Below are 26,519 nucleotides of genomic sequence, written 5' to 3' on the forward strand. Positions count from 1 at the left end.
TTGCTTTTGTAGAGAGATAGTAGATAATATTTAATCTAGTGTAATTTCGCTTGGACTTGCTGTAAAAGCAATCGGCTAAAGTTCAATATAAAGACGAAAATATTATTGTTACCAGAAGAAAGCTTTGAGTGTGGATCCAAGCAAAGGCGAAAGCAGCTCCGAATTACCGAATACCTTACATGTTTCTTTCTCTCCTTCTCTCTCTGTGTCGTCTGTTTCTGTGTTAGAATTGCCTTACCCTTAACCAACACTGGCAAATGCTTCTGCCTGCCTGCCGCCTGCCTCTCGTACCTAGCCTAAAGTTCTATAACTTGATGGTTCCCTCTTTCCTCGATCTTCTTCCATTTCGATCTCTATTTCATTTGGTTTCTTTATCACATGCTTTGCATTTCGGCTGCTCAATACGTGTGTGTGTGTGTGTTGGTAGGGGTGTGTGTAGGTAGGGGTGTCTGTAGGGTGTGTGTGGGGTGTTTTATGACTTTATTTTGTGTACTTTTGTGTCTGCGTCTGTTCTCTTAGCGCTCCTATAGATCTGGCTGCTCCGACTCTGTTGGACTAATCGGCGACATTTCCACGCTGTCCAGTAGCGGTGTCTTCTCCTCGCTGCAGCTGCTGCCTCCCGGTGCATCGTCCATGTCCATCACGAAAATGCGCGATAGCTCAGCGCCGCTAAGTGTCAGACGCGATGGGGACGACTCATCCACCGAGCTGCTGCTGCTGGTGCTGTTGCTAGTGTTGCTCGGGTTGCTGTTGCTGTTGTTCGTGTTGCCTGTGTTGCCTGTGTTGGTGTTGGTGTTCGTGTTGATGTTGTTGGTGCTTTGGACCTTGATGTTGAGTGCCTGGTCCAGGGACTTGGAGGGCGTGCGATAGCTGCTGGCAGTTGACGGAACGGAAGGAGCTTTGGCTACTAAATTCGATTGGCAGGAGAGCGTGAGCGTGGCCAATGAGCTGGTCTTAATATTGGTCGTCTTCAGGTGGTTGCTAATGGAGCAGCTGCTCCAGCGTCCCCCCTGCTGATGCTGCTGTTGCTGCTGTTGCTGGTGGTGGTGCTGGTGGTGGGCCTGGCCATGCGTTGATGATCCCAATCCCAAACCCAATCCTAAACCCAATCCTAGACCCATTCCCAAACCCAATCCTGATGCTGATGGATTATTGTCATCGTTGAAGCTCATATCGTCCTCGCTGTGCGTGTTATTGATGGCCGTCTGCTTGAGTCGCACCAAATGTCGTTCCGAGTAGGATTTGCGGGCATCCATTACCCTCAGATAGTCCGAGGACTCCCCCAGATCCTCGCTCTTTGAGCTGCAGTAGCGTGCAGCATTCCTGGCCGCCGATCCGCTGCCATTGCCACAGAAGCTGGTCGTCACGCTCAGCATCTGCTGGCTGCCGCTCAGGGATCGCCGACTGGCCTGGGAGCTGCTGCGGCTCTCGTACGAGCCCGGCGACAGCCTCGGACTCGACGGTGTGTTCTCCATGAGGGAGTCGTTGCTCTTGGCAATGCGATTCTTGCGATAGAATTTGCTGTCGCGCCACAGTGTCTGGCGGCCGGTGCGCTGCATCTCCATGCTGTTGCTGTTGCCGCCATTCGGTGTGGTGGGCGTGGCCGTGGGCGAGTCCTGGCTGGAGGTCTTGCTGATGCGAAAGGAGGCGTGCGTGAGCTTCTTGTACTTTTCGCTCTGCATATTGACGCGATTGTCCGAATGGGTGCGATCCGCCATGGGCATGAAGGCGTTATCGATGCGCCGCTCCTCCTCCAGCGAGCGGAAGGCCAGCCGATTCACATGCTTCAGATGCTGCTTGTCCGCGTTGCCCCGCTTGGGTGACATGTCCTCGAAGGAGCTCACCTGAAAGGGATGCTGATTAAAGACACTTTTGGTTGGGAAACATCGTCCAGGGGGCGTGGGGCGTGGGGTAGAGGTGGAAAAACATCGATGCTACTATCGATGCATCGATGTTTTTAAAATTTTTATAAGCATCGATGTTTTTTGGCGAAACATCGATGTTTTGTTTTATGTTTGTCGTTATGAAAGAAAAACCTAAAGAGAGAAGAAGATCAAGCTAAATGGTTACATTTTAGATAATACAGCGGCATGATGCCATTTAAAGCTGAAACCCAAAAATATTTGTGCGTCCCGGCAACTCTACGGGTAACGACATTCCGGGCGACATATGTATATCCTGCCATTACTTTTTCTACGGGATATGTCGCTAAGGCGGAGATATGACGCCAATCTCCGCGAGGGTATGTATGTCGTTTCAAAATCCCGTGCAGATATGTTGTTAGGTCTCAGGAGATATGTCACCCTAGGTAGCGCTATCCCATCCTACGTCAGAGAGGATGTTCACAAGTGGGCAAATTATTTCCGATCGTCGTAACCGCCTTAAGCCGGAAGTGGTGTACCAATTATTATCCAACAAAATAAGACTTATTTTAAGATATAATTGGTAAATGTACTTATATATATATATATTTTGTGAATGGATTCGGAACTCGATCTAAATGAAATAAAACTGTTATTATGTATAATTTTAATTATTTTCTTTGAGTTTATATGTATTTTTGTATTTTTTTTATGTTGTTATGCATGTTTATTCACTAAAACATCGAAAACATCGATGTCTCCAAACATCGATGTTTTTCCACCTCTAGCGTGGGGCGATGACTTACCCTGTACTTCTGCGAGAAGACCTCAATCATGCCGGAGCGCTTTGAGGGCGATGTCGTGTAGATGGAGTTCTGATCGTTGACCAGGATCTTGGGCGGATCAAACTGCTGCTGCTGCTGCTGTTGCTGCTGATGGGCATGCCCTTGAGCCTGTGACTGTGCCTGTGCCTGTGGCTGGCCAGCGTTGCTGTTGGAGGCCAACGAGGAGCTGCTCGAATTGCTGGTGGCCGTCACGAGTATCTTGGGCGACAGCGACACAGGAAACTGCTGCGGCCGCGTGTTGCCGTACGAGCCACAGCCCGAACCGGAGCCCGATGAAGTCGAACCCGTGCCGGACATGGCATCGTCAATGTGCAGAAAGTTGCTCGGCGAGCTCTCGCGGCAGGGCGATGAGATGGCCGAATCCTGGGAGACCATGCTCCTGGGTATGGTGGCCAGTTCCAGGCAGGTCTCGTTGCCGCCCGTCGTCGTGGCTATGATGATATCCTCGACGCCCTCATCGATCGGCGAGGAGATGGACTGAAAGCTGCTCAGGCGAATGCTCGAGGCGATGGACAGATCGTTGTCGGTGAGCGAGCCAAAGGCCGAGTCCTGCGAGGGATTGCTGCGCCCGTACTTGAGGCACTTCAGCGAGTACTCCAGTCGACGGCTCTTCGAGTTCTTGTAGTTGCACATGTCCGCCGTCAGCTGGTGATTGAATGAGGCTCCGCCCGCGCCCGCGCCCACCGAAGCAGGTGCATGCAGCCGCTGTGTACCCGACGAGCCACTGGCCACCTCGTAGTCCTCGATCTCGTCCTGCTCCTGCCGCTCCTCCCCAGGCAGTGCCACCTCCACCTCCTCCTCCTCCTCTGCTGCTGCTCTTGACCGGCAACGCCCTCGGCCAGCATTACATTGAGATTGCTCTGGCTGCTGGTGCTGCAGCGTATGGTGGGCGGCTGTTGGTCATGGATGCTATTGTCATCGGAGTAGAGGGCCGCATGGTCGCAGTAGTGGATGGGCGACTCCGTGGCCGGCTCGTACGTGTAGGAGTGGGCCGAGTGCCACTGCTGCAGCCGCAGCAGGTGCTGCTGGTGGCAGCTCCCGCCGACGACAATCTCCTCGAGCAGCCCCTCCTCCGAGTCGCTTGATATGTCAAATGAGTCCATTGTTCGGCTGATTCTATGGTGGATATCATGTGCGTGTGTGTGTGTGTGTGATACAGGGATTGGATAGAGCACAGATGGAAGAGAATAAAAATCAGAAATTTCAGCATTTTGTTTCCTCCATGCACACACGGTGGGCGGGGGCGGTTGCGAGGGGATGCAATGTGACCCGATAGATAGATCCCTGGATATCGGGCACCTGATTTGATTTCAGTTTCTCGATTCTTTTGTGTGTTGGTTTTTATGCAAAAAGCCATGACATGTCATTGTTTTGGGTGGGTGGGTGTATATCTCTTCTGTGTACGGCTGGTATTCATGAGTGTTACGTACGAGTGGGGCGAATGAATAGGCTCGAGTGCTGCACATACGAGTATGAGTACGAGTACACTCGTACATAGAAGCGTCCACGTCTACGTGCTGGTTTTCAATTGAGCCTGAGAGCTGAACTGGGATTTTGAAACACGCCAAAACTCAATTAGTGACCAAAGGACATATGCATTTCGATATTCCAAAACAAAAGTTGAGGGCAGAAATGCAATTAATGCAGAGCAGAATAAATGTGAGTTTCGTTACTCAGACAATGCTGAGGGCAAGCTTTTGAGAACGGAATCGCAATTAATGAACTAAAAAATGTAAATTTCAATACTCAAACAATGCTGAGGGCAAGCTTTTGAAACCAGAAATGCAATTAATGCAGAATAAATGTGATTTTCGTTATTTATTAAATGTTTTTGAGACCAGAAATGCAATTATTAATATTTATTTTATGTTAAAAAAAATGTTGAACAAGAGATTTCCATACAGAGATTGCATTTGTCTGTTGTCTTTAATTGGAATAAAGTGAGGAATTTGTAAATGGACAAATTGCGCATATGGAAAAGGCATTCTGAAGGTAGTTGGTATAATTTGAAGTACTCTTTCTATCGACAGAAAATCGCTGAGTCTCACAAGAAAAAACCCTTCACTAGCACAAGTTAAAAAACAGCATTAAGTATATGTATGTAATATGTGGCAGATGAGCAGACTAAGCAACGTGCCAGCATCTCAGTGGAAAATGTTGTGTGCACAGATGTAAATGAATGAATTCTAAAAAAAAACGTTGCTAAGTACTCTGAGGATTAAATGGCCAATGGTATGTCAATTCTTACTATGTGTCAGCAAGTGAATTCAACTACATATACATAGTTGAATGTATATATCTATGACTTATAGTATAAACAAGGTAAATAAGTACAGATACGAATAAATATTCTATAGAGCAAAACGCAATCAACATGCAATTCAAGCATAAATACAAGCACAAATATTGGGCGATTTATGGGTCAGGGGTCAAGCAAATATACCAAACCAAAAAGCAACGAAAACATGCATAATTATTCAATCGAAACAATCTAAAAACCATTGCAAACAAAAAGCATTGGGATAATGTGGTTGGTTTTACATATTGTATGCACAGGCATACGAGCAGGAGTATTGTATATTTTCTTTTTTCTTTTTTTTTTGCCTGTCTCCTGTCTCTGGCCTTCCTCCAATGCAGTTGCAATATTGCTTTATTTATTTTGCTTTATTTTTTGGGTGAGTGTGAAAGTGGTTTTGGTGTTTTGCTTGCTGCTTGCTTTTGCTTGCTGGGTGGTTCTGGTGGATTTGGCCGCTCATACAAAAATATTGCCACTTACCACATTTAGCTACAACAAAAATTGTTCTCTGTGTTTTTTTTTTTATATATATTTTGCTTGATTGTTTCATTTTCCGTATAAAAAATTGCAATTTTCGTACAAAAATTTTTGGGATATATTCTTTATTTATATTTTTGTGTTTCTTATTCTTCTGTTGTTTAAGGGGTTTTTATTTTTTAATTTTATTCAGGTATTCATTCTTTGGGGGGTTAGGGGCTTTGTTTTACACGTTAATCGTTTTGTTTTTAATTTTTTTATGGTTTCTTGTTTATATAAATTTCATTGGTGAGTGGTTTTTGGTTGGGAGAGTTGGTTTGTTATTTTTGGTTCAGGTTTCGGGTTCAATTTTACTTTGGTACGGTTCGGTTTGGTTGTTGGATTGTTGAGTTTTTTCTTTTCTTTTCTTTTTTCTTTTTTGTTTTTTTTTTTTGTTTGCTTGTTGGGTTAGTACATACGAAAGACTTCATAGGGCGCAGGCAGAACACTATAGTTGTTGGAGTTGTAGTAGTTTATAATTCGTTGTTGTTGTTGTTGGGTTGGAGTTGGAGTTGTTGTTGTTGTTGTTGTTGGAGTAGTAGTTGTTTGTTTTTTTGGTTATGTAAATAAACAAATGCAGAAATGCAAAAGTTTGTAAATCAAAAACAAAACACACACATATGTTAGATAAACGAAAATGAACGTTGATAGACATTCAAGAGCGGATCGGTATGTGTGGAGTATCAGATGATGGGTTTGGTGTAACGGCAACTGTAACGGTAACTGTAACGGTATTCTGGGCGAACACACACACACACACACGCACGCACACACAGAACAAACATATAGGTATATATATATATATATATTTAATTTTTTTTTTTTTTTTTTTTTTAGGTGAAGAGTTTTTACAGGAGTACGAGTACGAGAGTAGTAGGCGTATTTGGTAGTAGTAGTAGTAGTATTTGGTAGTATTGGATAGGAGAGAAAGAGAGAGTAAAACATGGCATACGGAAAAAAAATACTTTAGTTGAAAAAATCCTCAACTACATAAAATTTGTTAATTGGTTTTATATAAAAGTTACAAGTAAAAACATGCATTTGAGTATTTTTAATTTTTTCATTTTTTGATTTTAAGTTTTTTGAGGGGCTTTTTTTAAGGCAGCGGAGTTAATTTACAAGGAGCTCGTAAAATTGAGATTTTTGAGATTTTTTATATCGAGATTGAGAGAGAGAGAGACAGAGAGAGAGATGCTTAAATATACATGAGGGCAACGGATGAGGTTCTATTCTTGTTTGCTTGGGTTCTATTTGTATTCTTTCTTTCTGCTGCTGCTTCTGCTGGTTTCCCTCTCATTTTTTATCACTTAATTATATTCCTGTCTTGTATGCATAATTTTAAATTCTGCTGGGGGTTCTGGGTGTGGGGCTGGGCAGGGTCAGGGCATGGCAGAGCAGAGCAGAGTCCAGGACATTACCATAATTACCTTTAGACACGCACACGCTCACTCATATACAAATACTTGTATTTGTATTTGTATTTGTACAGAGACATGGCCACACGCACATCATCAAGCTTATGGAAACATTTTACGCTCTGCTGTCTCCTGCCATATTCCCTGCTCTGCTCTCTCTCTGGTGCCCAGCCCAGGCCAGGCTTCTTTTTCTGTTTGTTAGTTTTTCTCGCCTGTTTGCCATTTTTTGCTTCTTTTTGTTTCACATTTCCTTAGCCTCTGCATGCGCGTATGTGTGTGTGTGTGCGAGCTTTTCTTTATTAGCCCAAAATGCGAGTGCACGCCAACTGGATTAACAGGGTAGCAGGGGGAGCAGCGGTATGTGGCCAATGGCCATAAATTGCGAACAAAACCGGGGGCCTAACCCAACCGCAGCTATCAGGAGAGTACAGTGCGTTTCAGCTATAAATATTCGCTTATTACATCAAATATTTTAATTGAAGTTTAAAAGTTGTTTTCAGGATTATTTGAGCTGCGTTCAGCTGCGAACATTTCTTTATTTTCCATAATAATTTTCCCCGCTCTGCTGTAGACTGCTCTGCACTGCCACTGCATGCCACTGATTTTGGAGGTCAGGGTGTCAGGGGGGCCCGATTTAATAATCCGATCCGAAGTGCATACAAGACCTGTTGTTGTCCCTGTCACACCAAAACAAGACACGAGATGATTTCTGTATGAGTGTGAGTGTGAGCGTGTCTTGGAGTATGTGTTTATTGCTGTCTGTGTGTGTGTGGGATGTGGGGAGTAATGCTTGTGACTGACTGAGAGTGAGACAGCTGCAGATTTTGCTACTAGTTGTGTGTGTGTGTGTGTGTGTGTGTGTGTGTGTTTGTGTGTGTGTGGAAAGAGCTAAGCAAACAGCCGACAAACACTTACCCAGTGCGTCGATCGTGCGGCGTCGAGGGCGGCGTACAGGGCGAGCTTGCCTCGCTGAGTGAGTGACCCAAGGAGGCGCACTGCCTCTTCTTCACGGCATGCAACAGATTCAGTGTGGACCTGCTGAGGCTCGGCTTAATTGTCTAACGGGGGTATATCCATGCGATAAATTAATTAATGTGTACCCATAAGAGAGAGAGAGACTCTGTGTCAACTTACACTGAAGCAGGGACCACGCAGCTCCCTTAGATCGATGCTGCGAAAGAGATCGCACAGGACTAGGTCCTCAACGGAGGGGCAGACACCGCTGGGCGGCTCAAAAATAAGGCCCAGGATCTCCAGTATCTGGTAGACACACACACAACAAATAATACAAAATAAAGAACTAATAAAGTTATGCGCTTATTACCTGTCCAATTTGTGGATAGTGATTCAGCTCCATTTCGAGCACCCGTATGGACGGCTTCGGTGTGTTGAGCTCCTGGCCCGTGCACATCTCGTACAGCAGGTGGCCAAAGCACACGATGTCAACGTTCTCGATCTCGGTCACCGAACGGGACCACATCACGGCATTGTTGCGCGAGCTCAGGCCCAGCAGGCCGTTCTCCAGGCCCGATAACCTGGCCGAAAAAAAGGGATACAAGATAAATGTCAAACAAAATGCATAATTAAATGGGTAACTTCCCCCCGCCACCATCAACCAACCCTTTTGTTTTTGCGCCCTTAATTATGCAACACTTTCGATGGCTCTGGCATATTGATGGCCAACACGTGGCAGCGGCAGCGGCAGCGGCAACGCCGACGATGACGGTGACTCGTGGCCGCCACAAAGTGTCTACTTTTATGGATTACTGTGCGAGCGAGAGGCACGAGTGCAGGTATCTCTACGTATATATCTCTTGCACTCATCCAAATGACAAAAGAGCGTATGTCAGTCCTCATATCACAATATTATGGCCCCCACTACACATTGTATTGTGCTGTGCAGATTGGGGCAGGCGACACCGAGACCTGCCCTGGGCCAGGGCCGTTATTAGTGCAGATTACTGCTGACTAGGCGGAGGAGCATATACTATACATATCATACAAGTTTATTGGCTGACAAAAGGCATTTTTCGAGATGTCAGGACAGACAGCTGAGAGATTTATGAGTGTGTTTTGCTTGAAGGAAACTAAGAAAACTAAGCCAAAGTTTTTATTCTTAATTTGGAGAGTAGTTAAAAGATAAATTGGGGAAGGAGAGAAAGAGAGAGAGAGAGAGGCCCTATTGATAGATATGAAGTAATGGGTGTAGCTTTTAACCTTTAAAGATTTATAGCCCAAAGCTCCTTGTCAGGGCTGTAACAGAGCAAGTAAAGAGCTATGTTAACCGCACAGCCTAACAGAATGTTACCGCTCACTGTTAGGGCCTCCTCTGTTCGCTCTCGTTTTCAGCTCATTGCTAGCGCGCTCTCTGACAGCGCTCGCTCGCACGATCCACGGCACGGCTCAAGAGAGAGCTTAGCTTTGAGGTTTAATCTACCTACGAATTCCCCTCAGAATGTGAATAGCCGTAACTATACTGATACTGATATACTTTTTACTGATTTCTCTCCAAACAAATCCTCTTAACTGTATTTTCTATTAGTTCCTACCCACTTTTATAGATATTTCCCCATTGAGGACTTATCGACGAGCGTTGTGCTGCAATTTCTACACCTTCCAATTAGATTTTCTCATGCACAGTCCCTTGTGAACATGTGATTTATTTTCATTCCCGTCAATCAGCTTTTCTTGTTATCTGCCATTCCTCCACCCCGCACTGTACTTTTCGCATACATTCAAATAGCTATCCCTATCGATGACTGTACACATCTTACATATATGTATACCCAATTTATATGAAAATCAGCTTTTTGCAATGCCCCATGTCCCCATGCCATGCGACGCTCGTGGCAGCCGCTAAATTGGGTCATGCACTTGGGGCAAACTTCGAACAAAGGCGTCCGCACTTTAATCGACTTTCACCTATAGGATTTCTGCTGTGTGCACACGGCTGTGACCCTGCACCCCCCACCACACCCACGGCCACGCCCTTTATCGCGCAACGCCCCCGCTATGCTGCAGCCGTATTGGCAAATGTTTTTTTTCTTCCTTTTTTTCTTTTTTTGCTCACTGAGCATTTATTTTTATAAAATGGCAAAAGAGCTAAAGCTTTATTTTTGTTACACCCATTCGATGTTTTCAAGAGGGAGGGCGTATGTGTGTGTGTGTGTGGGTGGAAGGGCAGGGAGGTGTTTGTGTGTGTGCGTACGCGTTGTCGCACAACAGTTACAAGAAGCGACAGGGACATGCATTTAAAGTGCCCCACCAAAATGTCCAACGATTCCGTGGAATTGCTTTTAATTTGCCATTTAGGCTGAATATGAAATTTTTGGCCCATTTCTGGCTGTTCTGTTTGCGTTGAATTTTTCATGCTCATATTTGTCGAGAGTGGAAGTGGGCCCGTCCTGCCGTCCTGCCACTGCCACTGGCCACGGCCATTTTGATATCAAATATTTCCACCCATTATTAAATTAGTTTACAGTTGAGCGGACACCAGTGGACTGGATGGGACTGGACTATAGACTATGGACTCACCTGGCTGCTCCATTCTGTAGTATAACATTGCCGCTGTGCAGGTGACCGTGAAGCGGAAAACCGCGCTCCTTCAGGAAGAGCAGGGCCTCCAGTATCTGTCTGCCCAGACGCTGCACCTGGCTGACAGGCAAACCATTCGGCTTGCGTGTGTACTTTTTGACCCACGGCTCGTTCCACTGTGCCTGAAGTTTGAACATTAATTAAGTATTTGCTTCATTTTAATTAACTTTGATTCGCTTACCTTATAGATCAGATCCTTGAGGCTGCCGCGCGAATTGAATGGCGTGACGAGGCACGCATAGCCGTTCGTGCTGCTGCGCAAGAAGCCAAGATCCAGCACTGGGTAGATGTAGGGATGATGCAGTGAGCCAAGCAGCTCCATCAGTATATCCCTGGCACTTTCATTCGGTGGCATATCCTCGAAGGCCACACAATCGGGCGGCAGCGGCAGCAGCGTCATCAGACGATCTGTGCGAACCTGCGGGAACATCTTTAAGATGAGCAGCAAAAAAAATGCTATAAAATTTTGCTGCCACCTACCGATGCATCTGTGACCAGAAACCAGTTCTTGCCGTGCCGCGAACCGATCTCATCCAGATGGGCAATCACCTCGTACCGCCCATTGGCGCTCTGTATCCACTCCTGGGTGGCATTGAGTGCGCGTTCCCGTTGGGCACGCTCACGGGGACTGCGCTCCACGATCCCATTGCCGCTGTCCAGGGCCGAGTACTGATATTTGATGTTGGGTCTGCAAAGTGTTCACTCAGCATTAGATTTCAGGGTTTAATTTGGTTTGTTTTATTTGGAGAGGTTGAAGGTTGATTATGTTTACAAACTAAAACTAGAACTAATCATGGGCAATGCCTACAGATGTCTGGATGACATTACACTCGTTATTTTCAGTTGGTTTTTGATGTATTTACAAGGAGTGACATGCCCCCCATAGCCCAGATTGAGAGATTTAATATACAGGATGTGCCCCTAATTTGCATAGGCGACCCCACTTAACACAGACACACACAAAAAAAAAACAAACAGGAAAATGTTTTAATTTTGTCGTTTCAATTTTCAATTATGTGGCCTGCATACTGAATGATTAATATTAACTGAGGCCTGAAACGGTCATTTCAAAAGTTTCCGAAGAGTTAAGCCGCATAAATTAATTCACCTCAGAGCTCTGTAGAATTTTGTGCCAATTATTGAGTGTGTTTTGGGATATTTTTTAGAGTGCAGAACAACTGAAATAATCCAAACCAACGAACCAACGAACCAAAGAACACTTTCAAAGAGGATCAAGGATGTACAATAACCAATAAAAGCAACACAAGGTTAAGTGTATTTCTTGTTTGTTTTCCTATCAGTTTTATCCTTTGCAAATGTAGCTAGAAATATTTATCAAAGTCTTATGGGACTTACCTAAAAATATCCCAAAATTTCTGAAGCACTCTAAACATTTTTAGATGCATCTCCTATGCTATATCCCATATATATATCAACAGAATCTACTTAACAATTCAATGGCTGAAACTTTCTTTATCTGACCAGCACAAACGAATGGCCAAATGGGGTAGACCACAGACCACCCATCGACATGAGCACCAGAAATGTTGCCAAAAAATAAAAAACTGTAGACAGAAATAATTTTCCACAAATTTTGTTGTCGTGTTGTGCCGCAGGGCCAAAGGAATTTGCAACTCAATGAATGGCACACAGAGAGTGGGGCGGAGGGGGGGAGCACAAGAGCACAAGGAGCACAAGGAAGAGGAAGTAACTGCCTGCACAATGGCGCAGCGGAAACGGAAGCAAGAGTTTATCATTTCATTTCGTTTTTGTTTCGTTTTCGTTTCGTTGTTTTAAGGCAGAGCGAAAAAAAATAAATGTATATTATTTAGTTTATTTGTTGCACAAAGGTCGGCTGTGGCAAGTAGTGAAGAGTTGTACAAAGAGAAGAGAAGAGTGTGCAGCAAAGCAAACGGAAAATAATAAAAATAGTGTCAAAGTCAAAACGAAATGAAATAGAGTACGAAAAAAGGAGGACGCAGAAGAAAATGCAAAGAAAAAACTGCTGCACTCGGCTAGCGGCTCAACAGACAGTCAACGAAGTGATAGAGTAGAGTAGAAATAATATAAAAGCAAAGGAAACCACACAAAAGGAAATTAGATTCGGTTGACAGAAGTTTTTGACAGCCTCACAAAATGTTTTTGGTATTTGGGTTTGATATAATTTTTGGATGCGTTTCTGTAAATCTAAGCGCAGCTTGCAGTGCAGTTTGCTGAGTCAGACGGACTTGACTATATCCCCATAGATCAGGTATATATGCAGCTTATATTTGAATATATTCAAGACAAATTTTAGCAGGTTCTATTTGGCATTCCAAGACATCTGTTCAAACCCATGGCTTTAGCTCCTGCAACGGGGCACACAAATTGTAACAAAATAGTTGTCAGCACTCGTAATGTTCAGGTTAGGAGAACAGGAAAAGGAAAGAAGAGGAAACAGACAGTGGCAGTGGGGTAGCGAGAAATAGAGTAAGAGAGACAGGCGGCTCATAAGCAAACACTTGCAGGCCACTCAATCAAAACAGAGCGAAGGTTAAGCACATCCTCGGGTTAAGTTTAGCATGTGTTTGAAAATTTAATAAGACGCCCAACGGCAAGGCACAGCACAGCACCACGCCGCGCAGGGAGAAAGAGAGAGAGAAAGTGTGGGAGAAAGTAGTGAAGCAGATAGAGCGAAACTCGAGGGGCGAAAGCGAGAGTGAGTGCCAGAGGGAAAGTGTGTGTGTCGTGTGTGTGTTCGTGTTCGTGTGCGGCATAAAATGTTGGCCAAGAGGCTTCTCCTGGCTGTTGCCTCTCTTGCTCACCCCAGGCTACCCTGCCTGCCTGCCAGCCTGCCTGCCTGCCTGCCACTGCCTACTGTGTACATTTCACTTTCATTGCGTCACAAGCAACTTGCACAAACGGAAAAACAGAAATGTGAAAAACATGGAAAAACTGGGCAAAACTCTTTGGTGGGAGACCCACCAATGCCTGTCTCTTTAAGCGCTTGGCTTGCGCTTTTGGCCAACGGTGCGTATGTGAAATATTTTACATTTTTCCCTGCTGTTCCCAAGGCCGTGACTCAGATTGCAGCACACAGCACTGTAGGGGGGGGGATGGCTGTTTTCATGTTTTCTTGTTGATTTAAGCTAATTTTTGTTGTTTTGTTTTGGATGCAACTCTGCATGGGAATTTGTTGTGGAAGGCAGGCACATCCTGGAAGGAAGGAAGGAGCGCCTGCTATCGTGTTTGTGTTTTATTTTGGTAATAATATTGCAGCTCAAATATGTGCCAAGCTCTCGACACTCTTGCTGTTTGTCAACTCTGAAGTGGCAGGGCCTCTAGGGAGCGCAGAGAGCGGAGCAGAGTGAGCCCAAACAAGAGGCAGAATGGAGAGTGCTCGAGGATTGAAGATGTGAACTCACACAGCAGACAGGAGATGCCATATCATTGGAGTTGGCACAAGAAAGCTAACACATCAATTCGCATTGCGTTAAAAGAGTTCTTTAAATATTTGGGCGGAGTAAAATGAAGTAAAATATTTAAGGATAAATTTTTTAAGAGCTTTAATTTCTTAGTTAATCTGTTTGCATCCAATCAGCTAAAGATTTCTCATTTAAAGCGAAAGAATATAGTAGCAGCCAGACTCCAAATATATTTTTCACATAAACGAAAACATATTCAGACCAGAAGGTGTCAAATTTTACTTCCCCATAAGAGAATTAATAAGTCAAGACCTGCCTGAGATCGCAAAACAATTAAGCCCCACAGATACACAGTTACTTTTACAGTCAAACAATCTTCTGGATGCATGGAGAGCAACTCAATCGATGAAGGTTGGTGGTGTGCCTTGAAGTGGTTGGAAATTTTTCAAAAATATTCGGATGCCGCGCGTAATTAACGTGCTCGTGTGTGAAATTTTTTATTGCATACTTTGCAGCACAACCCATACAGGCAGACACCCCCACACACACACACACACACACCCACAGATTGCTGCTCGCTAAAGGCACACACCGTCACATTGACAGACACTTACATACACGAACAGAGGCTCACGCTCGCTTGCACATTCATCACACGGCTCAGCACGTAGCTGAAGGGGAAGCAGAAAAGCAGAATGCCAGCGAGGTAGAGCGAGAGGGGGGAGGGTGGGTTGGTCTCGGGGTGAGCAGACACTCACCTTTACACACAGGCACACATAAAAACACTCGCCTAGAAACACACACACACTCACTCACTCACACTCATCAATGCTCTCGGCATATTCCCTTCCCTTTTTTGCGAGTGAACTTTTACCGAGTTGATAATTTAATTTGCAATTTTTGTGTGTTCCCGGGCATCTAATTTGAGGCATTTTCACCTTGGCAAAACTTTTCCTACCCCTCCCTCACCTTTATAGAGTGAAACATATGGGCGGTGGTGGTGGGGGGAGGGTCTGTGGGATTTTTGCCACCCTCCTTGCCGCCTGTTGGAAAATGCATTCTATCATCACATTTAATACTTTGACTTTGGCACTGCCTTTGGCTTTTGCATTTGAAATGAGAAAACTTTGCAAATAAAGTTTTAGAAAATACTTCAGCATCAAAAAGAGACAGGGGAGTGGTCAGAGGGGGAGAGAGAAATGTTGTATAGAGGGATCTGTAGCCAGAGGTCGAGGTCTGCGCAAAGGCAAGACAAAAATTTTGTTGAATTTCTTTTTTCCATCACAGAAATTATTTTACTCCCCCAAAAAAAGCTTTCAAGTTAATTATTTTTTGTGCTGCGTTTTAACCACTTGAAAAATTGTGAGACACATCAGATTATGATACTACATACATATATGTATATTCCTGGGATCTCTAGTGTTATTGCTATGTTTAGCTATATATTTTTGTGTGTGTGTGGAAAAACTAAAATACAAAAAAAGAAAACAAATTGAAAATAATTGTAAAGTGTTTTTTTCTTCTTCTACGGCAAATGCTACGTGTGGCAAACATTGAAAGCATTTCATGTCTTTATCGTTATTTATTTTGGCATGCAAAGTGCTGCAGAGCTAGATAAAAAATAAACAGAGGAAAACTAGGAAGGGGAAAGTCGAGCAGGCAGAACGAAAAATTTGCACTTGAGATATTGGCAAACGCCGATCGAATGAACCAAAAACTATATATGTATTTAATCTGTACACTAGTGAAGCAAAATGCTGATTTGGATGGGTGATATTTCAAGTATTTAGTTGCGGAAAGTATATTTTAAAAATTAGTAGAAGATAGAAATTAGATTAGAGTAAATGCAACCTTGTTGTCAGTACTGAATCTATGGTATCTCTACTTCCGGTTTCCGCTGGCATCGATTTGCTAAAGAAGAGCCTAGCTAGATTGTCTAACCTCGCGCTAACCAGCGGCGACTTCTCCGAGTGCTCGGACATGTCGGACATGTTATCTTGCTCCGAGCTCGCCGACCGATTGCTGCAAATAGAAGGGTACACAAAGGTGTTGTGGGTGGTGGTGTTATGTGTGGGTGGGGTGGGTAGGTTGTGGGGGGGCGAAATAAAAGTACAACAATAAGTGTGTGTTTCTCTTCAGTTTGTTATTTCGTTTAGTGTCAAGAAGCAGCTTTAAGAATACACAACCAAAAAAGAAAACAAAAAAATAAAACTAATATTTGAGTAAATTAATCTGGCCAGTGTGACCAGAGTAGGTGCACAGTTCCGCAGTATTACCAGAGTAGTGCGATGTGTGGTGGTGGCACAAAGTTCATCTTCTTTTTTGCAGTGTGCACACACACACACACACACACACACATACACATAAAAAAGTTCTATATATTATATACACAGGTGTTGATTATTCCGATTGCATCTGGCATCGGTGCTATCGCTCATCGATCACTCGATCATTTATCTGTGTGCGTGTACTCACCTACTGTAGATCTGACGGCGATTGGCCGCCGTCAGGGCCGAGACATCAAACTCGATGGCCGAATTGGAGCGCTTCAAGCCATTCGCCTTGTGCAGCTTCTTCATAATGTGCTTCACTTTCCTATCGATCGATAACGCGCGATTTATTGGGTTGCATTTTCACAATGAGAAACAAACACACACACACACACAATTTTATTGGTATCAAAGAAAAATTGGGTTGTGGTTGTTGTCAAAAGGGTTTGGAAAAGCATTTACCGGTTGTCTTTAAGGATTTTTTTAAGGATATTCTGAATTTCGATTAGCTTATCGATTGTTGATAGTTTTTTAAACTTTTAAATTTATATTGATTTATTGAAGAATTTTGCAGTGTTATTGGTTTAAGAAAAACATTCAAGGATTCAGAAAAAAGTTACTAATCGATCACTATAAAAATTATCATTTTAAATTTTCATTTAAAATTTTTTGTTTTGATTTCTAATTCTGATATATATTTAAAATATAATCAAATACCCCTTTAATATGTAGATTCAATTGTTATTTTAGTTTCCTTTAAATGGTTATCCAATTCTGTTGTAGTACAAACTTTTATACAAAATGAATTACCCATCAACCCATTAAATATTCAGGTTGAATAAAAGTCTTAATTGCTCTTAAACTTCTGCAAAAACTAACAAGAAACCCTAGTAAAATTCCAATACCTACACACCCGAGAACTTGCAAATGCTTTTCCTAACACCTTTTGCTGCACTTTCCAATTGGCTTTGCGTTGCACTCACTTTTCGGGTACCGGCGGCCTGACAAACTGATCGTGGCCGGTGACGGCGCTGTTCCGATTGTCCATCCGCTGCTGCTGGGCAGCCTTGTTGAATTTGAACATGGTGAAGGATTTCTTGGAGCTGGCCAAATCACAGACGCGTACGATGATCTTGCGGCTGCTCCTGAATACTGTGTTCAGGGTCTTGTAGACGAGTATGGACACGGACTTGGAGGCGTGGGGATTGTGGTGCGGGTGCTGCTGCTGCTGCTGTTGCTGCTGTGCCTGTGGCAGCTGCTGGTGCAGTGGCTGTGGCAGGGACTGCTGCTGCTTCAGTTGATGCACTGGAGCATGCGGCGTCGACGACGACGATGAATATGATCTGGCGATGACTTTGGTATCCCTCGACTGCTGTTGCTGTTGCTGTTGCTGCTGCTGCTGTTGCTGTTGTTGTTGTTGCTGCCGCTGATGAGGGCAGCCGACGATGAGCTGCGGCTCCGGATGCGGCGCTGGCGCTGCGCTGACCTCGCTGCAAGTGTCCTGTGGTGGTGATAGGTAGGTCGATAGGTGTCATCGTGTCGCGGTCGCGGTCGTGTTCGTGGTCGTAGTGAGTGAGATTCGAACAAAAGTTGAGTGGCGACAAAGAAATGGAAAGAAATATGCATAAAAATTCGTTAAACAAGAGTTTTCTGTTCTCCATTGCACGAGACGGCGCCAGGGGGAAACATAGCAACGAAATGAAAAAATAAACTGGACAGAAGCGCTTCGTGGCATAATAAATGGAGAAAATGGACAAAAACGGAAAAACTCAAATGCTATAAAGTAAGGTAACTTCAGGCTTGATCTCCCCCGTCAACAATCGTTTAAAGAGTGTATAAATAATTTAAGGTTTTTTTTGTTTTTGGTTTTTGGTTTTTGCTGTTGCTGTTTGCTGTTTTGCTGAAAAGTGACAATCACAAAAGCAGTTTTTGAATCGCAAAAATGGAACACCAGTCCTTTGGTGTGTATAGGTGTGTGTGTGTGTGTGTGTGTGTGAACGAAAGCGGAAATGTAAACCAAAAAAATATTAACTGTTAAATGGTGTTGCATGCGTTTTATTCTCATATCGGTCATACTCCAAACAAAATTTCTTCAATTCAACTAAACTAATTTGCAGCCAATGTTTTATAGATACGATACGATACGATACGATACGATAGTTACGAAAGCGTAATCTAATAATTCAATTTTTGTACAGTAACCAAAGGGAAAAATAATATAAATATATTTTGCATATGGAAAATGGAAAGGAAAATGTTTATATATTTTAGCGTGTATATTTTTTTTGCAGCCAATTTTTGGAGTTTGTAAAAATCATAAATCATAAATTGTATTGGTTCTTTTTTTTTGCTTTGCTTTGCTTTGCTTTGCTCTGGTGATATTGCTTTGCTCTCGAAACTTGCTGGACTAATCGTCTGATCAGCTCAGACTTTGCTTTTGGTGTAACGAAGGCAGTAGTTTATTTTTTTTTTAAATTTTTTTTTGACGAGGTTTTTTACCTACCGCTCGCGATCGCTTGCGCAACCTTCGCTACAATCCACCAAGGCAGTAGCAGGACACCTAAATCTGGAGTTCGATGGTGACAGAAATTTTAGTTTACAATTCGAATTTTCACTTAACGAGGGTGGGTAGAGGGGGTGGTCACAGATGAATTATGAATGCAATACGTTAGAAACGAGACTAGATAATCATTTTGATTTGATTTTTGGCAATAAACACACACACAGATACAGGGCTTGCCCACCCACACCCACACATACTCGTACTCGTACATTTACGAGTATAATTAAATTTCAATTGATTTCATTTAGCTGCGGGCTAAATCAGTTTTTGCTGTGTACATTTTATGGCTTCTGTGATTGTAATTGGTTTTTGTGTCGAGGGGAGTACAGTGAATGTCCCACAGGGAGGAATGAACCCAAATGTGAGCCATAATCGGGGGTGAAATTTACACTCGCACTTCTTTAGAATTTCCCTTTTCTAACGTTTATTTTATTTTTTATTTTTTCCACCCATGGGAGGCTCCACTGTGCTTCAAGTTTCTGCTTGTTTGTTTGCTTGTTTGTTTTGGAGCAGACCATAGGCTGCGCTACAATTAAAATGTCTGACGCAGGCACACAATAGATCAAATTTCAATTTTGAAAAAACATTTCGTGGCTCTACTCCACCACGCGTTGCCATCACAGCACACAACGGCACTTGTCATGCCCATTGTTGGTTGGGTGCTGCCCTGCCCTGCTGCCCTGCCCTGCTGCCTGCCCTGCTGCCTGCTGTTTTGTTAATTAACGAGCAACACGCCTTCCACTTGGCCATGCAAAACTTTTGAAGTTATTTTAGCCCCAAAGCAAATGCGTTGCAGCTCAACGAATGTCCTTCATACAGGTGGAAAAACTACAAAGTAAACTACTCAAACCACAAGAATGTCAGCTAAGGAAAATGCTAGATTCGAGCAGAAGATTAAGATACTCTTTCAGAGGCTTTCAGATTTTTGTAGAAATTTATACTGTAAGATTTGGAACCGAAGCTTTGCGAAAAATCGACTCATAGTTCTGAGTTCTTTTTTTTTTTTATTTATTCAACATTGAATTTTAAGCGATCGTTCCTTTGGCAGGCAGATGTTGCAGGCCATCCATTATTGGCGGCTACAATTTATGGAATTCCCCTAGTAAGAATTCCCCTAATTTACGTTAAAAAGCAACCAACAAAAGCCATCCCAGGGCTTTGAAAATAAATTATATCTGCATTTTAAGCTTGTGCTGCAGTTCATCATAACCTTATCCAGGGCATTGCAACCACTACGAGTGTATGCAGCAACAAAGAGCGGCAGCGGAACAATGAAAAGGACGCTTTAATAGACGCTTAAATAAATTATACGCCTCGTATGCCGCGCCTTTGCCTTACCTCAAGTGCTTTTCTGTGTTTGTATTTGTGTGTTTGAGTGTGTGTGTCTGGCTGCGTGACATTGAGTTCTGTATACTGCGAGTGCACTGCTCCCTGCCCCCCCCCCCCTGCTGCGCTGCGCCTTGTTGTACGTTGTACGTTGCACGTGTACGAGGAACAGCCTGAGGCCGCCATTTGCCTAATTGTCTAGTTCTAATTTTAAATTTTATTTTGTATATTTGTATTGTTGCAATGCACACAACCCCCCCACTCCCTGTACACCCTTTAAGCCATTTATCTAATCAGGGACAGGCGGCACCCACAACACACACACACACACACACACACACAAAATGCTCAAAGTTCATTTTGCCTTTTACTTTTCAAGACATTTTATTGATTTTGTAATGGTGGGCAGCGGCAAGGGGCAGGGGCAAGGGGCAGTGGCAGTGGCAAGGGTCGAATGGCACTGCAGGTTCTTGGAGCTTTGCTTTGATTTTCGTGTTATGGCTTTCAAGTGGCCCCCCCCGGCTGCCTCTTGGCTCTTGCCCCCACCTGTCTGGGTGTCAAATTCATATTCATTTGCCACAGTTCACTTTCCCTCAGTTTATCCTTCCATTATGATTATTGCATTATTGTGCCCGTCCTTCCGTCCGTCAGTTTGTTGTTTTTCATTGCAAATTAAATTGTCAATTTTGGTAAATGGCCAAAAGTAACGCGATTCGAATAGAGACCGAGACCGAGACAGAGAGACAGCGACACGAGGATAGGTCTACAATGTGTTCGGAATGGAAACAGATATACGAGTATACGAGTATCATTAATCAATATCGTTTTACTCCATGTGCATGTCTTCCTTCCACTGCTCTTTCGTTGCGTCTTCCGCCCCAATCGTGTCTGGGGGGGGCTTAACCTGAACCTGGGGCTTAGTTCAATGTTGCAGACATTAATTCTCAGCATTTTAATTGAATCGCTTTCGGAAAGGGCTTAGTTCAGAGATATTACTCATGCGGAGCGTTTAAAAATAGCAGCCGTTTGGCATGCCCAAAGTCGATTATTAATTATTTTTCAGTCTAACACACACACACACACAAAATGTTTAGGAAATTAGCCAGACAAAACAGGGGTAGAGTTATTTATAATTCAATTAAGTTTTATGCTGCAGATCGTTTTGGGAATTCTTTTGGCTTTATTAAGTAGTTTTATTGCAGAATTTTATTAAAGTTTATTAAAGTTCATTACACGATCTTTAGGAGTTATAAAACCTACTTTAAAGCTTGCCAAATAAATTCTATTTATCAACTCCAATTTATCACCTTTTCTGGTTTATTCTTTTAGCCACATCTACGACCTTCTTGCTGCTTAGCTTTCGCCTCAACTGCTGGCACTCATTTCATTCTTTACTAGACCATAATTCTGGTCATTACATGCCCCGAAAAATTGTCTAATCTGCTGCCACAGAATAATGCTCTTGCCACAAACAGAATTGCACATTAAAATTGATGATGAAGATGAAGAGGAGGACACCCGAGTGACTGGGGAATGGGTAGCTGGCACCTGCCTCTGTTGGGCGCTCCTAGACCAGGAGGAACTGCCCCAATTGCTTCAGCTGCAGCTTCATTATGCCACGACTCATTGCCCGTTGATTGGGTCGTCGAAAATTATGATAAATATTTAACTAGTTTGCGTTCGTTCACTGAGCACTGAGTGTCTGCCGTAAACTCTAAAAACTTTTCACCAGCACTCTCCAAAAGTTTTTCACTCTCTCTCTCTCTGTCTGACTCTCTGACTGACGCGCCGAAAATTGTGTCTGCGTTTGCTGTGGCGGAATTTGAAGCGTGGTAAAACGTGGTAACTATGAACAAAATAAAACGCGGCCAACGCGTTGCTCGGGTCGTCCGTTAATGAAGGTGCCATTCGAATATCGTTTCGGCCAGGGGCGCAAAAACTATGAAATTTCTTCATTCCAGTCAGTCCATCCACCTACCCACCCACTCGAGGTGTGTTCTCTTCGCTGTGTGTGTGTGTATATGTGTGTGTGTTTGCAAGTTTATTTGTGTGTGATTGTGGGTGGAGTGGCTTAGAATGTTTGCGTGTCCATATCGCTTTATGTTTGTGGTTGTATTTGTGGTGGAATTGTCGGTCGGTTCGACTCTCTCTCTCTCTCTGCTTAGTCGTTCTCTATATTATTTCTCTCTGTCTTTTGGCTTTGTGGCGTGTGCGTTTTCTCTATCTCCCTCTCCCCCCCCTTCTAACTGGATTATAAAAATTGATTTTTAATTTTTATGACAATTTCCAACTGACTCACGGCGAGTGTCGTCGTCGCAGTCGTTCCCAAAGAATGTTCGCCTTTCATTCCACTTCCACTTCCACTTTTGTTTGCTCTTCTTTGGCATTCGTTCCCTGTTGAACTTGGCATGTCAGTTTGTTTGACTATGACAATGGGTATGGGGATAACAATGTACGGATAATTTACAGTGGGCACACACAAAAAACGTTGGCCAAACAAGGGAGACAAGGTTAAGACTAGGGCTTCAAAATGTTCTTATGAAAGAGGCGGCTAGACTTTTATTAATGATATTTAAGACTAAAGAGGGAGTAGATATTAAGGAGGGTATACGTTGTGCAGGAATATGAGAAATGTGACTCTCATTCCAAGAGTATTTTGATACATAAACTTTAACTTATATTCGCTCCTGTCAGGGCGGAGCATAAAGATTTATTTGGGATTTTTTGTTAATGGTAAGGATCTCCTGGTACCTCCCATAAATTCCAAATATGATCAGCTGCTGCTGCTCCACTGTGCCATGTCCCCCGGCCCTTATGGCAGTTTATTTGTATGTGTTTGTGTGCGGCAAAGAGTCGTGTTGTTGTCCACTTCGTGACACATTAATCATGACCCGCTCAACGACTGTTTACCTTCGCCCTGACCAGCAGCAGCAGCAGCAGCAGGAGGAGCAGCAGCAGCACTCAACCCACCCAGTGACCAGTGAGCTGGCATCCCAATGCTCCTCCCAGGACATTTGCCCGTATGCAAATATTTTCAGTTCTGTTTGTTTGTTTGTTTGTTTGCGGGTTTGCTTTCTGATCGCTCCATATGGAAATTGGAAAAGTTTTTACGCGCTGGCTGGCCTCGCGTCAAAAAATGGGAAATGCCAGAGAGACAGAGAGCGAGAGAGAGAGCGCGGCACAGAGAGTGTAAATGGCGAACCAGGCCCTTGGCCCGGCCCGGACTGGACCGTGTCCTTTTAGTGCGTTGCGTTTGGCTGTGTTGTGTGTCCTTTAACATACATTTTAACATACAATTTATTTGACTGTCTGGGCGGACGAACTGGCGCCAAGCAAACGTAATGGGCTCCCCCTTTGCATGCGGGATTTATGGCATGGGGTGTGAGGGGTATATTAAAAAGAAGGTAAGGCGACCAAAGTAGGTTCCCCACTCCTTCTGGGCGCACCTTACCCTACTTTTGTAATATGCTCTGCGCTGTGGGCACTGGTCAGCGCCCTCGGCTGGCGGCATGAAAGTCAACTGCGTCATTGTTGGGGCGGAACTAGAACTGGCCCACGTCCTGCTTGCTAAATGGCAAGTGGCAGGAGACTTGGAATGGGCAGAAGGAGGAGCGGGAGCAGCAGCAGGAGCAGGAGAAAAAGTAGACGATGGCCAGGCCCATTTCCAGTGACCTTGCATCATTAACTTAATTGCTCAAAACAGAGCCCGACGTCGGTCGTCAGTCCTCGTCGGTCGTCAGTCGGTCCAATTGCCGAGTTGAATTATTCAGTTGTTCTGCTCGGCCAACTGGCAATTTTGCGTCTTTTCTAATGTCAGCCAGCCAGCCCACAGCTGTCTCTCTTACTCTTACTCTCTCTATGTGGGTGCACTGGAATGGGAACTGCCGACCCCCCAGCCCCAACCACGGCAATGCCCACGTGCATCCGCCGGAATGGTCGTTGGCCCATTCACGTTGTTTGTCTCCGCTGCGCGGCACGGCACCCGTCGGCAGTCACGTGTTGCGGGGCTTAGTGCGATGACAATTTTCGAACACACAACAAAAAAAAAACAATAAACATTCCCCAAACGAATGCGTTTTGGCCCCAACACACTAATTGGATTTTGCGCTGGACAAACGCATATTTCAGCATTCGCATTCGTCTTCATATTGGCGAAATTCATATTGAGAGGGCGGAACGAACGAACGAGAGAGAGAGAGACATATTGCCTAGTTGGGGGGCGGATATGGTGGGATACATACCTGCATCGTCGTATCCAGTATGAGATGACAACAATTCCACCTAATATCAAACCTCCTAAGGCACACCAAAAAAGGGTCTGCAAAAAACGAAAAAAAACAAGCAAAAAATTAGAGAGAATTATAATTGGAAATAGTCTGATTTTATATGGGTTTTATGTGGGGCGTTAAAAATATGTAAATCAGTGTAGAAAATAAATACGAAATTTATTATTTATTCATTGGCAAAATGCATTTTATTTGCATCCAACGTCAATGAGCATTTCTAATTTCTAATAACTATTCATTGACATTTTTTGTGTGTGGATAAAGTTTTAAAATAGAGCAATCAGTGCAGAAAATAAATCAAAAATATGGAATTGTTTCGGTGACAAATGCATTTTATTATAATCATACTTCAATGAGCATCAAAAATATAATCCAACAATTATTCATCGAAATTCATTGAATGCCTCGCCCATGACTACATTACTTTTTTTGCTGCTTCATTTAATACTTTAATTTTAAGCCAAAATTAATCAATTTTATCTGCCAGCCTCGAACATTTTAATATTCGTTTTCCCGGCACTGCCAAAAGGGTCTTTTTTGCGCAAAATCCAAGCAAAATATTCACTAATTTGGCTTGTTCAGTGAACAAATTGACATTTTCTTTGAGCGAAAGTTAAAAGGTTCATTAGGTCACACGCCGCTCTGGACTTTTTAATCAAATTGTGTGTGTTTCACGCTTTATGGAAAAAAAGAAAAGAGAAGGAGCAAGACAAGTCCCGAAGGAGATTGCAAATCATTTTTGAGCAAAATCTTTTCAATTTTATGGGATAGACAGGCAGACAGACAGGCAGACCGAATCAGATTCAGTTGGATCATCAATTTTGCAGCCAAGAAATGTCAATTGCAGTTGGCATTCCGGGTCACAGGCCAGAATGCGATAGAAATCTTGTCTCTATGTGTGTGTGGGTTGGAAGGGAATCTGTCGATTCCTTGTGGCATGGAAATGTACGAGTTGGTACGCCACAGACGACGCGACGGCTGGATGATTTATTGACTTTGTGTCTTTGGGATGGATCATGCAAAATGCATCCAAACTAATCGAAGGAGTCCGAAACATCTTCATTCTGGTTAGTCAATTAAGTGGAATGGCCTTTTGGCACTGTCTCAACTCTATCAATTGAGTCTTTAGTGCCACACACCAATGGAGACGTGTGGGTGCAGCTGCGAATATTCTGCCACCGAACAATTTGTGTAATTTTCCAAACAATTTTGGCTGCAATAAAATTCTATCGCCAGGCCCGGGCATCCTTTTGTCTCTGGCCCTCGGCTCCCTCCAGCCGGGAGCCGCTTCCTGCCGCCATTCTGGCATGCTGCCAATGCAGCGACAATGCCGCCGCCTCAGCCGCGTCAGCTTTTTGCATGATTTTTGAATTTCTGGATTTGCATTTGTGTGCAATTTTATTTTTTTGGCAACCGTTTCCCTTTTTGGCTCCGACTTTTTGGCTTACAATTTTTATGGCTCGATAATTGCGACCACAAGGCGTTGTCAAGTTGTGAAAATTAAAATAAAAGCGAAGAGAAGAGAAGAGGAACAACTAGAAAGCAAAGTTCAGGGTCGTTTCCGCATGTTTGTACTTACAATCCAGTAGTGCGTTTCAGTAGTTTTGCTTGGATTCAATTGCATCGCACGTTCCTTTCATCTAAGAGCACGTCACAGTTGGGTTTGCTGCAACGAAAATGCGGGGAAAACTTTTGATGAGTGACTTATGTATGCATAGCACCAGTTCAGTTCTAAAGTAAGCCAAATTTCCACAGAGTTGCATATTTTCTTTGAATATTTCAAAGTTTATCTAACTGTAAGTTTGTGGCAAAAAGCAGATTACGTTAACCGGAGATGGAAGTACAAAATGTATGGCAGGCGAAGAACGAAGAGAAATGGGCATAGAACTTGGAGATAGAAGTTGGAAATGATGGCACAGGAGTTGGAGTATTTACATAGATTATAAGGGTCAACAAGGCTTCCAAGTTAACTGGCAATGAGCCCCTGAATATTCATTGGCTAACAAAGACTGGGAAGTAATTGAATAGAAAAAATATTCTCAGTTATTTCCGAATATTCAAAACTGTTTGCTAAAAAGTAAAAGTAGTTCCAAATAAATTATCTATAATATTCAATGGAAAACTGCCTACGAATCACGAATA

General features: G+C 43.6%; 1 protein-coding gene across 3 annotated transcripts; it reads right to left on the reverse strand.

Moving 5' to 3' along the window:
* Positions 1-25,962, reverse strand: LOC111078545 (slowpoke-binding protein). Of its 3 annotated transcripts, XM_041594805.1 has the most exons (13): positions 24,333-24,409; positions 17,186-17,703; positions 16,408-16,527; positions 15,784-15,954; positions 11,009-11,216; positions 10,710-10,946; positions 10,469-10,650; positions 8,259-8,469; positions 8,069-8,194; positions 7,850-7,992; positions 3,538-3,823; positions 2,669-3,493; positions 1-1,844 (listed from the first exon to the last, which is right to left on the reverse strand). In XM_041594805.1, exons 1-13 carry the CDS (start codon positions 24,336-24,338, stop codon positions 525-527), a joined length of 4,353 nt encoding a protein of 1,450 aa, XP_041450739.1. In that variant the 5' UTR covers positions 24,339-24,409; the 3' UTR covers positions 1-524. The 3 variants fall into 3 exon arrangements, with proteins under 3 accessions (XP_041450739.1, XP_041450738.1, XP_041450737.1); XM_041594803.1 differs by lacking the exons at positions 1-1,844; positions 2,669-3,493; positions 3,538-3,823 and adding exons at positions 3,836-5,967; positions 25,957-25,962; XM_041594804.1 differs by lacking the exons at positions 1-1,844; positions 2,669-3,493; positions 3,538-3,823; positions 15,784-15,954 and adding exons at positions 3,835-5,967; positions 25,957-25,962.
* Between the last annotated feature and the right edge of the window lie 557 nt (positions 25,963-26,519).

The sequence above is a fragment of the Drosophila obscura genome, unplaced genomic scaffold (genome assembly GCF_018151105.1).
Source record: "Drosophila obscura isolate BZ-5 IFL unplaced genomic scaffold, ASM1815110v1 contig_37, whole genome shotgun sequence".
In the NCBI taxonomy this organism is placed as follows: domain Eukaryota; kingdom Metazoa; phylum Arthropoda; class Insecta; order Diptera; family Drosophilidae; genus Drosophila; species Drosophila obscura.

Coding starts and splice junctions, on each gene's coding strand:
- LOC111078545 (XM_041594805.1), bottom strand. Junction 15,955..16,407: donor CGCCGTCAGATCTACAGTAG/GTGAGTACACGC, acceptor TTCTATTTGCAG/CAATCGGTCGGCGAGCTCGG. Junction 7,993..8,068: donor TGCGTGGTCCCTGCTTCAGT/GTAAGTTGACAC, acceptor TACCCCCGTTAG/ACAATTAAGCCGAGCCTCAG.